Source organism: Oxyura jamaicensis, chromosome 4, assembly GCF_011077185.1.
Source record: "Oxyura jamaicensis isolate SHBP4307 breed ruddy duck chromosome 4, BPBGC_Ojam_1.0, whole genome shotgun sequence".
NCBI lineage: Eukaryota > Metazoa > Chordata > Aves > Anseriformes > Anatidae > Oxyura > Oxyura jamaicensis.
The window spans coordinates 15,479,255-15,495,994 of NC_048896.1; the positions used below are offsets into that span (position 1 = coordinate 15,479,255).

Sequence of the window (16,740 nt, forward strand, 5' to 3'; positions counted from 1 at the left end):
CCCGCTCACCTTCTTCTTCATGGCGGCGCTCGGCATCCCCCAGCCGCGGGCTCAGCACGGGGGCCTCGCACGGGCCTCACCCCCCCCCCCCCGCCGCCGCCGCCGCCGCCGCCCCCGGCCCGGCCCCGCCGCGCTCACGGGACCCAGCGCTCGGCGGCCGCCGCCAGTCACGTGAGCGCGCGCCCCGCCCCCCCTCCGCCGCCACGTGACGCGGACGGCTGGGAAAGGGGGGAGGGAGGGGAGGGAGGGAAGCGCGCGGCGCCATCTTGGCTGAGGGCAAGCCCTCGCTGTGAGTGCGCGTGAGGGCCTGCGGGGGGCGCTGAGGGCCGCGCCGGTTGCGCAGGGCTTAGGGCGGGCGGAGGGAGGTGCTCTCAGCGCCTCCCATATGGTCTAGCGGTTAGGATTCCTGGTTTTCACCCAGGCGGCCCGGGTTCGACTCCCGGTATGGGAAGGATGAGATTTTTTTGGGGCGCTCACCCCTGGGGTGCCCTGAGGGGCCTTGAGGAGAGCGCCCGTGGGTCCCAGCTATAACCCGTGACGCGGGGCCGAAGGGGGTTGCTGAGGGAACCCCCCCCCACCTCCGCCAATAAGACATGTAAAGGCGTCCGGGAGCCTCAGGGCAGCTCTGCAGCCGTCCCGGTCGCACCGCCCTTGCCCACCGCCCCCTTTTTGCTAACGGCTCCCGGTAACGCCCCGCCGCCGCCGCCCTGACGGGGCCCAGCACCAGGCCCCGCGCACTGCGCATGCCCCGAGCTGTGCCCATGGGGGGGGTCGTCCGCTGGGGCTGTGCGCATGCGCGCTTCCGTCCCCCGGCGCAATGCAATGTGCGCGTGGGCAGCGCCCCGTGCCAGGGCCCGCGCGCATGCTCACCGCGCCCCCCAGGTACGACGCAATGCGCATGCGCGAGGCCGCAAGTGTGCGTTATCCGCCGGCCGTGGCATGAGGCAACACGCATGCGCACAGACAGCCCCCTTCCGTCAAGACGCGCATGCGCCTCGCCCCCGGCGCCACGGGTCACTGAGCACGCGCCTTCCCCCTCTGCAGGCAGGAGGCGTCGCGCATGCGCGGCGCAGCGTGGACGCGTCCCCGGCCCGGTGCGCACGCGCTTTCCCCAGTGTTACGGCGCGGGAGCTACGCATGCGCAATCGAGCGCACCCCCCCCCATGCGCACGGGCGGCGGCGTGAGGCGCAGAGCGCCCCCGTGTGGTGGCGGGGCGCAGTGACAGGAAGGGGCCGCAGAGCGCCGCTACCTGCCCAGCTCGGCAGGGAACACCCAAATAAAGTTATTCGTCCGCCTTGGCTTGGTCCCTGTCAGCACTTATCACGGGCTGCAGTCCCACAGCACAGAGATTAATTTGAACGCCATTTAAATGAGCTACCGCTAGGTTTCTGCATCATTTTTACCGCTACCGTTTGTTTTTTCCTTAAAGCGGAGGCCCAGCACACCCCTGGCTGTAGCACGCTGCGGTTTGCATTTAGGAAATGGCAAAAGCAGGGTTTGGGCTTTGGTTGTTACACAGGCAGTCCCCCAGTACCGCCACGTACACCTTCTGTTGGAGTTACTGCTGTCCCGGGTGATGGTGAGACTGCTTACAGTAATTCCAGGGGGAGGAAAGGGAACCGGTGTGATTCACAGAACCGCAGAACCATCCGGGTCAAAAGAGGCCTCCAAGGTCACTGAGTCCAACCTCTGACCTAACGCTAACAAGTCCTCCACTAAACCCTATCCCTAAGCTCTACATCTAAACGTCTTTTAAAGACCTCCAGGGATGGGGACTCAGCCACTTCCTGGGCAGCCTATTCCAGTGACCAACAACCCGTCCAGTAAAGAAGTTCTTCCTAATATCCAACCTAAACCTCCCCTGGCACAACTTTAGCCCATTCCCCCTCGTCCTGTCACCAGGCACGTGGGAGAACTGACCACCCCCCACCTCGCTGCAGCCTCCTTTGAGGTACCTGTGGAGTGCGATAAGGCCGCCCCCGAGCCTCCCCTTCTCCAGGCCGATTCACCACCGTGCCCTACCCAGCTCTTGGTAATCATCCAGCACACAGCTCCCCCCTGGCTCCTCAGGAGCACCGGCACGAGGCGCTGCGAGCCAGCAGCCTGCCCCCAGCCACCGAAACGTGCTTCGTGCCAGGCAGAGCAGCTTGAGCCACAGCTCCTGAACCTGCCCAGCCACCGGGCACGGTCCTTTGGAAAAAAGCGGTCTCCACAGAGGCGAAGAGCAGCGCTGAGGTCTGTGTTGCTGTATCGAGTTAACAGGCTCCCTCCAAAGGAATAACTGGAGGGGACCCAGCCCCTGGCAATAACCCGGAGGTGGCTGTCAGGAACCCCGTATTTTGGTTCCTAGTTCAATGGTTACTGGGGGTTCAAGTTCCACCTTCTTTCCTGTGGAACAAAGACAGTCAGACAAACCCCAAATGCTTTACTGGCTGGACAATGCCAGTTCGTATTCATGTAATTGCTACCGTTGTGCCATGGTGACCCCTGGCGAGTCTGGCATCAATACTGAGGAAACGCCTGCAAAGAGTCTCTGACACGCTCTGAGAAAAATCTCAACTAATTTTCTTCAGACGGGATCTTCTGTGAAGCTATTGTATTCGCGATGGCAATGGCGGGCGTCCTGTCAATCAGGAGCGCATTTTAGTAAACAAATCATAACCTTTTATTCCCTATTACCTGACGCCTGATTGCCTCCCCTGTTTCCCCATTGGCTGAGCACTGCAGGTTCACAAGCTACTCGACGCTCCTCTGTACCATATATGTATATTTTTTCAACCCTTTAATTTCTCCTTTCTTATGTTCTGAGAACTTGTGATCTTTGTTTTACTGTTCTCACCCTGCTCATCCTCTTTTCCTCAAGCTTCTCCCTTATTTTGGAACAGTGAGGCCTCCTCCTGTCCACTTATTTACTTAGCATTTCTCCTTGTTATGACTACACAGCTACCTTGGAATAAAGAAAAATAATTCTCTGCTGCAAAAACACAGCTTTGTTTCTCACAGCATGCATCACCTGAATCTGGTCTGTGGCCATGGTCACGGCATCACACTTCCAGCCCACGAAGACAGCTTTGTGCTCACAAGCTTTCAGTCTGAAAAGCCCCTTCGGTTCCTCCCATCAAAGGAAAAAAAAATACAAATAGGATTAGCTGCATAAATCAGGATTACTCTCAGAAAAGCATTTGGGGCATTTGTGTTTTAACAAGTGTGGATGAAAGCAGAAACTAATGAATTCGGGAGCGTCGCTACCAGCGTTCCCCCATTCCCATTTCAGTTGCTTGGCCAAAGGAGAAGCACGGTGTGAGAAGTGGACTCTGAGGAGAGACACGCTGCTGCAGTGACGTCCCTGTGCTCAGCTGCTGTCACTCTCTCTACACGCACACCTATTTGGAGCCAAACAGGGTAAGCAAACTCGTGAAAAGAGAAAGCTTCCCTGGCCTTTATATTTCCTCCCACTGACACACAGAGGCCCATAGCCCCTGCAGAAAGCACTCCCAGCGTTTCTCAGCTCTCAGCATATATTAAAAATGAAGAAAAAAAAAAGAAAAAAAAAGTCAGACAATAAATATTTGCCTCGGCCCAGCGTCAGCTCTCCGGCCAGAGCGCCTGGGATGAATGGCTGCTGGCAGGCTGCACGGCGTAGCTGGAGCAAGTGCTTCAGGAAGACAGAGAGCTCCAGCCGGCTCCAAGACATAACTCATGCCAGATGCTGGTGCTCTGGGTTCTCTTTCTCTCCCCCGGTGTGATAATGATCCTGATTTATTAGTGAAGGTACAGCAGCACCCTCTTCCCAAGCAGCGTGCTGCCTTTGCAGCCTGCCTGGGCTCTTATTAATGTCCTTTATCCCTCATCGCCTCCCGGCAGCTTGGTGCAGCAAAGAATCCCACTTCAGAGACGGCAGCAGCGCGAGGCAGAGGAGAAGCTGTTGCCTGGAGATCAGACCACGATGCCGATGCCCAGGCCGTGCCGTTTGCCAAGCGTTATTAACCAAAGCCGTGCCATTTCTGTGCAGATTATTTGGTTGTAAACAAGCATTTAGGGTGCTGTTGTTAGAACAGGCAGGGAAGAGACGCACAGGACGGGTACTCCACAGTGGCAGCACGCATGATCGGGTCGGGGCTGCAATCTGCACGCTTCCAGGTGCGGTTTTCAAATCCCCGGCTCATCGTAGAGGTGGGAAATAAACCCCCAATTTTCAGGACGCTCAGCGTTAGCTCCCCCGGCGCTGTTTCATTTCTTCTCCTGCACCCCGGTGCGGGGCCGCGTGCCGAGCTCCCCGCGCGCTGTGGCACACGCGCCACGCTCGCATCCCGCACATCACACACCCAGGCTGAGCCTGCAACAGAAATAACGCTGTCCCATCTCCCACTCCTTGATGTAATCGCTGCCTCCGCACAAACGTGGCAAAGCAGACTCCAAGGAAAGCCCCAGTCGCTCAGGACGTGCGTCTTTCCGTCCGGCCCGACAGGGGACAGCTGCCCTCTGCCAGGGGATATAAAGCCCGAGAGCACCCAGGCTCACAAGCACCTTGATCTCTGCTCCCCAGGCATGAACTGCCAGGGGTTCATCCGTGTCACTGCGTTAAGATTTCTGTTTCAGGTTAAATTTAAGCGAATTGCAGCCTCTGACAGTTTGCTTCTCTCGGTAAGCTCAGGTTGTTAGAGATCTGGAAAGGAACGAGAACTAGAGCTTTTGTAGACAGCTCGTTATGAGAAAACAAGCAGCACAAATGCAACGAGCTGTCTGAAAGTTGGGAAAAGCAGGCACAGTTTTATTAAAAATTGATGGGAATTACTGAATATACACACCGCCCTGTGTGCAGGGCACTAGCCCAGACTTTAGTTCAGGAAAGGCCGCTGGGGTGGGACAGCAGGGTGGAGGCCACATAGCAAAACTCATCTGCGATGCAATATAATGCTGACACCTGAAAGCCCCTCTGGGGCAACTACAAAAGGCTTCGCAGGCTGCAGGCATCCTGCAGACGTGCACTGGGACCCCTGCCTGTGCAGGAATCCTGCTGTGACCACCCATCTTCATCACCGCAGGATTAGATTTCCACAGGGATCTTCACAGGACCGTACCTTGAAACTAACGGGGAGCAAAAGGCAGCACAAGATCCCGCACAAAAAGAGCACAAGGTCCCGCATACCGAGTCAGGTGTCTCGCAGAAAACATCACGTGTCTGCTCTGGGCCCTGCATTCGCTGCCAGCCAGGCTCCAGGTGGGATTCAACACGTTTGGGTTTCATCTGTAAAGCACCGAGTTCTTCAGCAGCAGCAGGTGCCCTTTCCCCGTGCCAAAATCCTGCAGCTGAGACCAGAGAGAGACGAGCTGAAGGTATTTGCACGTGAGGAGGAGCGAGCTGATGGCACAGGGCTCCTGATGGAGCTGCCACAGCCCTTAGCTGTTACTTAGCCAAGTTGGCTAAAGCCAGAAGTTAATCGCCTCTTGTGTGCTGAAATCCCCGTCAGTATTTCAGAAAGTCTGGTCTGAGGAAAAATAAGGCTTTTCAACGTCAGCAGCTCTGTTTGTGGGTGTTAGCGTATGGCGTTGGCCTTTCATCAGGACTTTGATAACTGGCGCTGCCGGCCGTTAAACCACAGCCACGTGTGCGTTGCTATTAAAGCTGGGTCAGAGCCCTGCCTCTGAGCGAAGTTAAATCCTCTCAAACCCAAACTGGTCAGGGTGTCAGCAGGGCCTGGACTGCTTTCCAGCCTGGCCTCGCATCTTCTTGCGCCAGGCAGGCCCCGTAGCAGCCAATGCACGTGAGTCTGTCCGGATGCGAAGCAAACAGGTTCATCTGTTCCAGGAGAAGGAAGGCTGTCCAGGTAAAACAAATCACCTGCATCTCCTTTCCAGAGCTGTCCGCCCAGCGATGCGACGTCTCCTTATCTGCCCCTGCTTGACTTATTTCATTAAGACAAAGATGGAAATCTAATTACATCGCAGCGTGACCCTGGGCTTAGAACAACACACCCTATGGATGACCCAGGCGATGCTGCAGGAAATAAGAGCTTCCAAGATGGGAAGTGGCAGCTCCTTTCATCTACTAACAGCTTGTCAAAGAGGGGCCCTGCTGGAACCTGCTGAAGAGGTACACCCTTGCCTGCAGTCCATCAGGGCAGTGTAGCAGTGTTACATCTCCACCAGGAGCCTGCTGCCCTGTCCCTGCTACCCCTCTCCTCAATCTGAGCACTGCACGAATCTCGTTCCGTGCTTGACTCGAGGTTCGTTAGGGGCAGAGCTGCTTTAGATCTGCACTGTGCTGCCAAAAGGAGGAAAGAATACACAGGGATCTCTGCGCTCCAGAGTGAAGTGAGAGGAAGGCTGATTTGTATTGTAATGCAAAGACAGCTAGGGCTGGGGGTACTGGAAGTTATGTTTAAAAATAAAAACTGAAATCAAAGCCTTGCCTGTCAGCTCTCACAGCGCTTCAGGAGAACCAAATGTTTCCTTGGGCAATAGGAAACGAGCAGGCATTTCTTGCAGCAGTGCTCACATGTCAGCGTGAGACAAGCCAGCAGCTGGCTCTCGGTTTTATCTTTGGGGATGTCAAGGACTGAGCCAGTCGAACAGCTTAAAAGTCACTTTCTGATTCCCTCACAGCGTTAGATTTCTCTGGGCTCACGAACACCGAGAAGAGATCATGGGAGGAAGTTTGATTTCCTGACGCTGTTGGTGGATCTGCCCTGTTCGTTAGCGGAGTTGCAGTATCCCAAACTGCAAACTTGGTTCTGTTTTTAAATTTTATTTTCAAAATTTGAAAGGAAACACTAAGCTGAATGCTACTCCAGCACCATTTCAGGTTCGCCTGTCCCAGCCTGACAATCCTTTTAAAATTCACTGTCACCCTAAGAAAACCATTTGACGCTTTCCACATGGGAAATGTATTTTCATGGTCAGGTAAAGGAGCGGGCAGCTGCTTGTCCCCTTGAACAGCCAGGCTCGGAGAAACCTTCTTCTGGATTCCAGTCACAGGCATGCCAGACTGGAGCCCGCAGATGAAACACTATTTTCATCTACATCCAAACAAGTTTTCAGCTTCTGATGGAGACGGAGAGGTGCTGGGTGATTTTCAGCTAGATGTATGACCGAGGAGCTGCTCTGGGCCAGCAGCCACCGAAGGGTATTAGGAGGCAGGACTGGAACCAAATTTATCTTGCCAAGCTGCGTGAGAAATTAGCTCACCATCTTCTAATCAAAACTGCATTCAAGTCTCCAGGCTTGGGAAGGATCACGGTAACACATTTCTCACCGCTCCCCTTTTGAGTAATTCCTTACCTTCAGACCAAGCGAAGAGTTTCACCCCGCTGCCAGCACAAGCAGGGGAGTTCGCCAAGAGCCCCCCCATGCCAGCCAGACCCTTCCCCCTGCAGCAGCTTCGTCTCATTCACACCACAGAGCTGGGAGAGGAAAAACATCTGGATTAAAACATTGTACAAGAGCCATCCCAGGTCAGGCACAGACTCCAAAAAGCAGGCAAGATTCAAGGCAGATATGTTGCTTTTTGGGACTGGACTTGCAGATTTAGAGGGGAGTGCTTTTACTGGGGGGGGTAGAGAGGGAAGGGTGGGTTTCAAAGAAACAAGCAGTGCAAAATGAGTTCTGCTCCACCGAGATTACACTGGGATAATTTCCAATGCTCTTTTGCCCTCTCAGACCAACAGACTTAGGTCTGCTTGCACCACCGATGGTTTTTGCTCTTGGTCTCCACTTTGCAAATCAGGAATCCCAAATCAGAACAACAAAATTTTTGTTTGATCCAGTTTCTTGTTACAGGCTCGCTATTTAAGCCACTAGAGTCGCAGTGCTCTGTGTAAATTATCTTCCACAGTAGAATAAGAGTGAATTGAGGGGAGGCAGCTTCCATCTCGGCTAAGGAGAGCAAACGACCAAAATGCCTCTTCCTAGTACATAAAAGCTGCAATTACAAGCTCATTATTTAAGCGGTGTGTATCTGATGCTTAATCTTCCTGGATTCATTCAGACACTCCAAAATGTTTCTGAAAGGATCCTCAAAAAACTCAGCAGGGCTGACTCATTTTTAATACTTCATTCTACATTCATCAGAACAGATTTAAATAAATTGCATGATAGCCTCTGTATTTCAGGAACTGCAAGCCTTGTGGGAGAAGAGAGGAACCGAAACCAGTTTCCACTCAATCCGAGTTCACCATCATCCAGAATATTCAAAAAAAATCACAACAATAACCAAACCACGCAAACACCCTCCCTCTTGATTTTAAGGATTTGTATCTTTTGACTTTTTTTCCTGCTTTTTTCCAGTGACACGGAGGTGAAATTAGCAGAAGCACTACAATAACGCTATTTTCTGTGGTATTTACGAGCTAATGGCTTGAGGCTCTGAAAACAATTTTTATGTCAGGCGAGATGGAGTCTGGCTTCCGAGGAGACCAAGGCACAATGTCTTGAAGAGATTAAGCAGTTCATACCTGCTCGTGATATATTAAGTTCTTTATTTATTGTTCTTAAAGGAACTTGGTTTCGCTGTATTAGAGTTAGCACTCTTGTGGTCAATGAAGACTGCCACACTTAACTCTCCTGCCTGGTTTTTTCTTCTCTCCATTATTCTGCCAAGCAATTTAGTTATTTCTTAGTCAATAAATTGCTGCAGCATTAAATTAATATTGCTGTAGAAATTAGTCATGGAGTAGAGGCAATATTACATGGGGTCTGGTTAAAATATTCTCCTGAACAGCGCGAGACAGCTATACGCAACTCAATAAAAGTGATACATCCGTTCTTTTTAGTCTCTTTGGACCAAATCCTATTACACGAGCGTAAATCTAGAATGAGTCTGCTGATCACACTGAATTTCCTACATATTTTTCTCTAATGAAGCAGAGAGCAAAATCTGGCTGGTAGCCTCTGACAGAGAATTAGCATTTACATCACTTTCTTACTGTTAATTCTAAGACTCAGTTGGACTTGTCCAACCCTTGCAGGCTGGCTAGCAACGTGTCTCAAGAAAATAACAAACCAGCCATGTCATTTCCAGCAAGTGCACCTCTCTTATTTTGTCCTTCCTAGTCACATAGCGCTGCCCTGACGGCCACTGCTCCAGAGTTTTACCTTTAACACCTTGACAGCGGGCTGACAGTGGATGGAGGTGTGTTATTAGACACACAACAGCAAAATGAACGCACCTGTCTCCTTTTAGCAGATGCTGGGGTCAGAGAGGGGAAAAAAAAACAAGTCAGGAGAGGAAGGGGCACAAGAAGCAGTGCCGCCTCTTATCATGACAGTACTGCTGCCCCTCGTAATAAACAGCGAACCTCTAACTTGTGCTGTAACTTCAAGTTCTCTCCTGCACCCTAATACCACAGAGTAAAGGATTTACCTTACCAGCCTTCTGCCTTCTTCTAAAACTCCTCCATCAACAGGGGTGAGCTCCAAAGGTTTACAATTGCCAGTGGGACTCGGAGGCCTGGCCAAAAGGAACTCCTGCAACTTTGCTGTTTCCATGGCACTGCAGCAAGGGAAACATAGAGTTAAGATTTAACCCAGTGAGAACAGACTTTCACATCTCACTGCTTTACTCCCATAGCAGTGACTGTGCTGTAGCGTGACCCCACGGCCACCTTGCACCAGGACCTCTCATCTAGGAGCTCTTGTGCAGTCCTAGCATGAGGATTCATTTAAGGTGTATAAACAGGGATAAATGTCCCTCGTCTGTTGGCTTCGTTCTCCAGGAAAGCAAAACCTCAAATTGTTTCACAGGGGGATGAAAATTATCACTGAACGAGGCACAAATGAGGAACTGAGGAATGTAATACAACTTCAAATTAGATTGTCCGGAGGACTGCGTGAAGCGTAACGGGACGCAGGTTCCCAGGTCGGCATGCTGAGCGTGCTGAAACACGTGCTTGCTGTTGCTGAACTCTGATGCCACGCATATCTCATACCTTCCTCTCATACAACTGTCATCTGCTAAGGCCATGTTAAGTAACCTACTTAGAGAAAAGCAGTTTTGGAGCACGTTTGTTTTGTCTCTCCTTGCATGTTATCATGCTATTTGTCCGCAATGCCTAGATGATAATAATGGTAAAACTGTGCCTTACTGTGGCTGAGAGGAAAGAAAAAAGAAGAGAAAAAGATGTATTCCTCTGTTTTTCCCCCAAAGGATATGTCTGCATCTGTTCTTAACCCCTTCAGGCAGCCCTAAAATACATATATAGGCAGAAGCAAGGGAAAGGGAGGGCTGTAAATAGCTTCAATCATATGAAATGATAAACTAGAAGAATAATGATGATTTGCAAAAGGATAATTAAAATGTATCACCCTCTGTCTGGAAAAAAAAAATAAAATAGATGAGTAGGATGTAGTAAAAATATCATGGGATGGCTCCAGTACAGTACTCTTTCTGTGCCCTCCTAGCAGGGGGACAAAGACTCCTTGAGAGAAATCAGCACTGTATTCAAATTAAAAACACCAGCTGCCACCTCCTGTAACGTTGTCCTTAAATTAATAACGACACAGGGCACGGGTGCGAAATAACCCTAAGCACACACCGGGACTTGACTTGCTAACAATGTTCCAGTGGAAAAAGAGCAGAGCTGAGTCAGATGGTAAATGGATCCGCACAATCAAAGGACAGCAGCGAGCGCGGTGACAAACCCCGCCGTGCTCCTTGCCGCTTATTCTGCCGGGCACGCAAGGCCTAGTCAAGGTCTCCAGAAGAACAGCCAGTCTTTGGGGATTCTTGACAAGGAAAGATCACCACGTATCACCGGTGGCCTTAATAATGGCACGTACCTGAAATGTGTTGAGGAGTACTTCTGCTTCTTTTTTTCCACTGTCTTTGCTGCTAAACAGTAAAACACGAGTCTGTATCAGCTTAGCCTGACCCACATAAAACCTAAGGAAGGAAAAAAAAATCAGTATCCTGACTCTTCTTCGTAGTTAACAGTGGTTAATTAGCATTTTATAGTCATTCATCATCTTAAAGTACAGGCACACCGTTGAAAATGAATACATTACTGCAAATTGCCACCTGTCTGCTACCTCGTGTAGCTAAGTGCATATTCATTCTCGGCCAATTTCACGTGCAAGATGGATTTCATCTCACTGCTGGGGTGCATGCAGCCTTACTGCAGCTCAGCTAGCAGGCAGTAATTTGGTAAACCACTTTGTTTTGATCATATACTAATACATTGATTTAGTTTCCCTTTGGATTTATAGTCTGCCTCACTTGGCTTCTCAGGTACTGGTCCAGCATTGCCTTGTTCAGTTCACGATTTCCACATTAGTAAGGGAGAATTTTAATCTTTTCACTCCCTTTCAACCTATGTGAACCAAACCAGACTCAAGCCCACTTTAACCACGGAGCTGAGCCGTGTCCTGCAGAAAAGCAGTTACACATGACGGGTGCGTTACGCACAAAACTGCTGGCTTAAGGTTATTTCATGGCACGTTATCTCCGCTCCGGTACAGAAGAGCTAGATTTGGCTGGGCCAGTTTTAACCTTGCACTTTAGTGAAGAACAAACTGAAGTCTCTTCCTCCGATTTTGACCCCAGTAATGGGTCATTTTTCAGTCGGGTATGCTGTAAGATACAGGATTTCCCCAGTGCACAACATCATCACGATAGACCAAGGCCCTCTTTAGCTATGCATCCTAGGATTCCCATCAGTAAACAGACACCTAAATAAGGTATTAGAGAGCAACGTGTCTGCAGTTCTGCTGAGCGAGAGCACTAAATAAGCTGCAGTTGGCTGGCATTTCCATAGGACTTGGTAGCCACAGAAACAATCCTCTCAAGCCCTGCAGCTTCCCTTAGTCATTCACTCACCACGCAGCCAGTCCAGCCGTAACAAGGCGGCTTAATTCCTGCCATCAGCGATACGTGTCAGGACATACAGCCTAAAGCAGTGGTACTACGATGCTTAGGTCTTTGGAAAATAAGCTTAGTGCAAAAGAAGCTTTCCAGAGCATGCCCCAGATAGCGGATTCTGAAACCCTGCAAAAACATGAGCGGTCCCAGAATCAGGGGGAAGCCACGAGGTTGAGTTGCACATCTGAACCTGGAAACTGAAGTGATTAAAAGCAGCAAGGAACGCAGACAGCAGCATTTCACCCTTCAACCCCAGCGACAGAGAGATGGACAAATAGGGCATGCGCAGATACATCCCTAAAAAATGTCATACAGACACTTCTGCTCAGCTTCAGCAAGAATGCCAGCGGGGAAAACCTGTACAAAAGGAAAAGTTTTGGCCATTTCTGCTTTTAGGCTAAGGGTGCTTTATCTACGCCAGTTATTCCTGATCCTAGCTGTGACCAACCAGGACTGAAAGAGACTGAAATCGACTGTTGGCTTAAGCTGGCAGCGGTGTACTCTATTACACATATTCAACAAATCAACGTTTCTGAGAAATGGTAATTCCACTCTCTCCTAATTTTTGAGGTCTTGACCACAAAGTATTAGCATTTCTTTTAAATTCCTTGCACAGACCTTGCCAGTGACCCAGAAATAACTTTAATCTGATCGGTTATTCGGTTGGATGGCAATTAACTAAATTCACTCTGAAGTTTATTTACTTTAGAAAATAAAATCCGTTCTGTACCTGGTTTTGTTTCCAAAACACAAAAGAAGACCAGGGCTGCCTTACGCTTTTGGGAGTTTGGCTCCCTTCCAACGTGCTCTCTAGCCATCTAATGGCAATCAAAATAATGCTAATCCTGGCAACCTTGTCTGCAGTGATAAAAACGTTGTCTAGGCAAATCTAACCCCTCTGTTTGTCAGCTTAATACAATCCTACCAACACCGCTAATGAAGATTAAACTCTTTCACCCCAGCAACTACACAGAGTGCTTTGGCTCTCTAAAACTCTGATGTTCTCTCCAATACATTAAATTTGTTCTAAGTACCACTGGTTAGTGTGCTATCCTTAATCGCTGACCATTTTGATTCCCGTAAGAACGTTACAAGCTCTCTACCATTTCATCTGCTCATGGGGCTAACTTTTAGAGCTCTTGAATTACGTTCCTGATGTTTAGCTTCAAGTTTTGCTGCCTCTGCTCCAGGTCATCACTCTCCGTCCTTTCACCTTACGAAGTGGATTTACGCTATCCCACAGGAAAGGAATTAGCAAAGTAAGGAGAACGTACTAGGTTACCTTGAAGACAGAGGCTCCAGCTATATCACCTGAGAGAAATCTCTCCTAAATTATACAAATGTAGTTGTGTAGCAAAGAGCAGGTTCACGACCAGCTGATGAGACCAAACAAGTACAAGTCTATGGAGCATGCATCCCAGGGTCCTGAGGGAGCTGGCTGATGGAGCTGCCAAGCCTCTTCTCATCTGGAAAAAGGAAAACGTCACTTCCATTTTTAAAAAGGGTAGAAAGGAGGACCCAGGGAACTACAGATGGGTGAGCCTGGTCCAAAGAATCACTCCACAAGCTTGAGGAGTGGGCCCAAATGAACCTAATGAGGTTTGTAAGTTCAAGTGCAATGTGCTGCACCTGGGTCAGGGCAATCCCAGAGCTCAAGGAGTGATCACTCCATAGGCAACCAAAAACACAGAGAGCATCTAAGCCAAACAAAGACATTGTGGAGAAGCCAACTGATTTATTTGTATCACAGCTTATACTGGGAAGATGCATACTTCATAGCTACAGCTTCCTGGAAAGAAAGAGATTATGAAAGATTGAGCAAATCATATTGGCAATCAAAGTAACTGTAAACACCCTCGCTGAATGTACAAGGCTTCTGAAAAGAGTTATAAATTCAGTGGCCTCATTGCTGTTCCCCCGAAAATCTGCTGGTTTTAGTGGAAAGAGGGCAAGGGCAAGAAGAGAACCTTAAATAAGCCCTAATCCTGAGAAAATGAATCAAGCTGCAACTCAAACAGATAAACGGGATGAAAACGAATAAAAAAGAAGTTGCAGACTCTTCACTTGTATGAGATGGTATGGGAACTTCATACATTTTTTTCCCCTAAGGAAAAATAAGCCACCTCAGAAAGCATTTGAAGCTATCAAAAAAAAATTGTCTGTAAAAGACGGGGTGAGATCTACTTTATCAGGGTCTCAGGAAGCTTAAAAACTCCTGATTATTTTAGGATGAGATGCCATCTAAAGACTTACCAGGTTCGCACTTGATGCAATAGTGGTAGTTAAGTCTCACAGAGGATTCAGAATTCTACTCACCCCTAGTTTTGGAAGTACTTTAAAATCAGTTACCTCTGGCTTTTGTGCTGATAAGGATTCCTGGTGTGTAGCCCAGTGTGAGGCACACAAGGCCCAGACAGAGACCGCTTGCAGGCACACTGCTGATGGGCTACACAGCCCATCTCAAGTTGGTTAACAACACTAAAACAAGAACACCAAAATCACCCTCTGATGCCACTCGGGATCCCTCTGCAGCCAATGGCGAAAGGATGGTGCCTCCCTTCGATGCTCTGGACCCCTCACTGGTGGCAATGAACTCTATCCAGGCTGGAGAGGAAATTCCTACGTAAGACAATTCCAATACTCAGTGAAGTTGTTTGAATCCTGGTGGTTCAGGAGACGAGAGCCCTGTACTTCCATGGGCTGAAAACTGATCAAGAGCTAGAAGGCTGAGTGGGCTTCAGAATCAGACTGTAAGCAGGGAGAGCAGAGCAGGCTCTCAGGCAGATTAATTGTCATAGCTCTGCTGAAGCCTCCGGAGCAGTGACAACTGACACTGACAACTTACCTCAGAGAGAACATCTACAATTATAAGAACAGGAAAAGAGACGTGCAAGAACGTGATCTGTGTCAAGACACCCACAGCTGAAAGCTCTCTCTTTAGACAGGAAACTCCGTAACTGTTCTTTACAAGAGTCCTTAAAAAGCAGGTGGCTACTCAGAGACTGAAGAAAGGATGAGCTGAGGCTCTTTCTATAAGCCCCTGCAGCTCTTGCTGTTACCTTCCTACAGCCAAAACTGCCTGTGGAATGCTGCAGATCTGTATGTAGTCCCACTGTGTATACAAACATGCAAGACTGGTCAGTAAAAATCATCCTCTTGCCAGCAAAAAGGCTATTTTTTTTTTTTTGCCAGTGCTATCCCTCTTTTAATTCTGTGAATGGAAAAGAAAAATATGAAATTCATTTTAGAATTATGAAGCCAAAACAAACAAACAAACAATTCCAGCAAAACCAAGACTTGCCCTTTGAAATGCTATAAAAGCATGCAAGGTCTCTGTCCTTGTACAGGATTTGATTTTTAATTAGCTAATAACAAGGTTTCTTATAAAGAAAACAGGACATCCTTTGATAGCTTATTTCTGAAGCATCCAGTTTATGACACTAAATTAAGAAAAAATCCATAATGGTTCATGTGAGAACCATAAGAGACAGTGATTACTATTAGAATCTGTATTGTTATTACTAAGACCAATAAAAAAATACTGATTAGTATCAAAAGAAACCGATGAATTTTTGTAAGATGCTATTTAAGGGAACACAAACAATTTCTACATATGCCTTCAACTCATATGGCAACCTGATTGCAGGTACTCTAGTCCCATATGCCTGCGGATTAGTAAGGTTATTATAACTTGTTATTATGTGTCTGTAACTATTTTGCCACTTCAAAAATAGATCCACTTCTCTTACACTGATGTGAGCTTACATGCTCCTTCTTCCTCCTTAAAATGAAGCATAACTGCCTGATGTTCTTGGATGTGACTCCCAAACCCTAACTACAACACAGAAATAGGATTTCAGGTTAAAACGAAATAAAAACCATGGTACAGGAAGAAACCATCTTGAGACAGTTACCAGCTGCAACGTATTTGGTGATGATGGCTCCAAATCTATTGATGTCTGCCGCTGCAGCACAGTCGTTCCAGGAGGTCTTCTCAGCCAAGCAGTCTTCTGTACAGTGACACCTGTATTGCCCAAGACACACACTAATTACAGAAATGCCCTCCTTTTGCAAAACCACTTTTTTATTTAGTCCAATAACAAATCACCACACAGATGTAGCTTAAATTGGCAATAAAAACAGTCAGGTCCAAGGCCAATCCAGAAAATACAATCAGTAATTCAGGAACTTGGCTCAGAAGGACAAAGTGCCACAGACTGACCTGGGCTGGGCAGGCGCTGGCTGGAAGTGTCCTGCTAGGGTCTATTGGAGACCTAGAGCACTGTAAATCTGGTCTGAGGGATTATTCATAAACTCGGTAGCCTCATGTAAACCTCTGCCTTTGAACATACGTGAAGAATCTTCCTCCTTATTGTAGCTCCTTGCCTTGGTGCTGCATCTCACAAAGAGCTCCACGCAATTTTCCCGCTACAAGCTCTGAAGCAGGTAATCACCCAGCTGGTATCTCTCAGTTCCCGTGGAAAACACAACAGTCACTGAGACACACTCATAGAAATAGGTCTCCAAAAAACAACAGGCATAAAGAGCTACCTGAAATTTGGCTTCAGACATATACTAAAACAAGGTCTGGTGAGATGAAAGGACAAAGCCATGAAGGAAGCAAAGTCTCCAGGGTCTTGTCCTCCTTTTGTTTATGCCATATCAAGATACATGTACAAAAAAGCTAAGCCTTTGTTTTGTGATTATATGCGTCAAGCCAAGGGATGAGGTATATCTATACGAAATGTGCAATTCTGTCTGAAACACCCCATTTTCTTGCCTTTCAACCAAGCTGCAAAGTATTCATTTATGGGGGAAAAAATGGTGTTATCCAAAAATCACCAAGTTCTGTTTATTAAAACAAAAAATGTTTAGCATCCTGGGA

The 16,740-nt window shown here is 48.5% G+C and overlaps 1 protein-coding gene and 1 non-coding gene across 2 annotated transcripts in view; one reads left to right on the forward strand and one right to left on the reverse strand.

The window, feature by feature from the left end:
* Window positions 1–14,927, reverse strand: part of LOC118166287 (ras-related GTP-binding protein A) — a 25,401-nt gene extending 10,474 nt beyond the window's left edge. Inside the window, exons 1-2 of the mRNA XM_035325075.1 lie at window positions 14,915–14,927; window positions 10–75 (exon numbers count right to left, since the gene is read on the reverse strand). Coding sequence (XP_035180966.1) covers window positions 10–36 — 27 coding nt within the window. The 5' untranslated portion in view covers window positions 37–75; window positions 14,915–14,927. The remainder of the gene's footprint in view (window positions 1–9; window positions 76–14,914) is intronic.
* Window positions 380–451, forward strand: TRNAE-UUC. Its single transcript has one exon. It is a non-coding gene; the product is annotated as a tRNA-Glu (tRNA).
* Window positions 14,928–16,740: the final 1,813 nt, after the last annotated feature.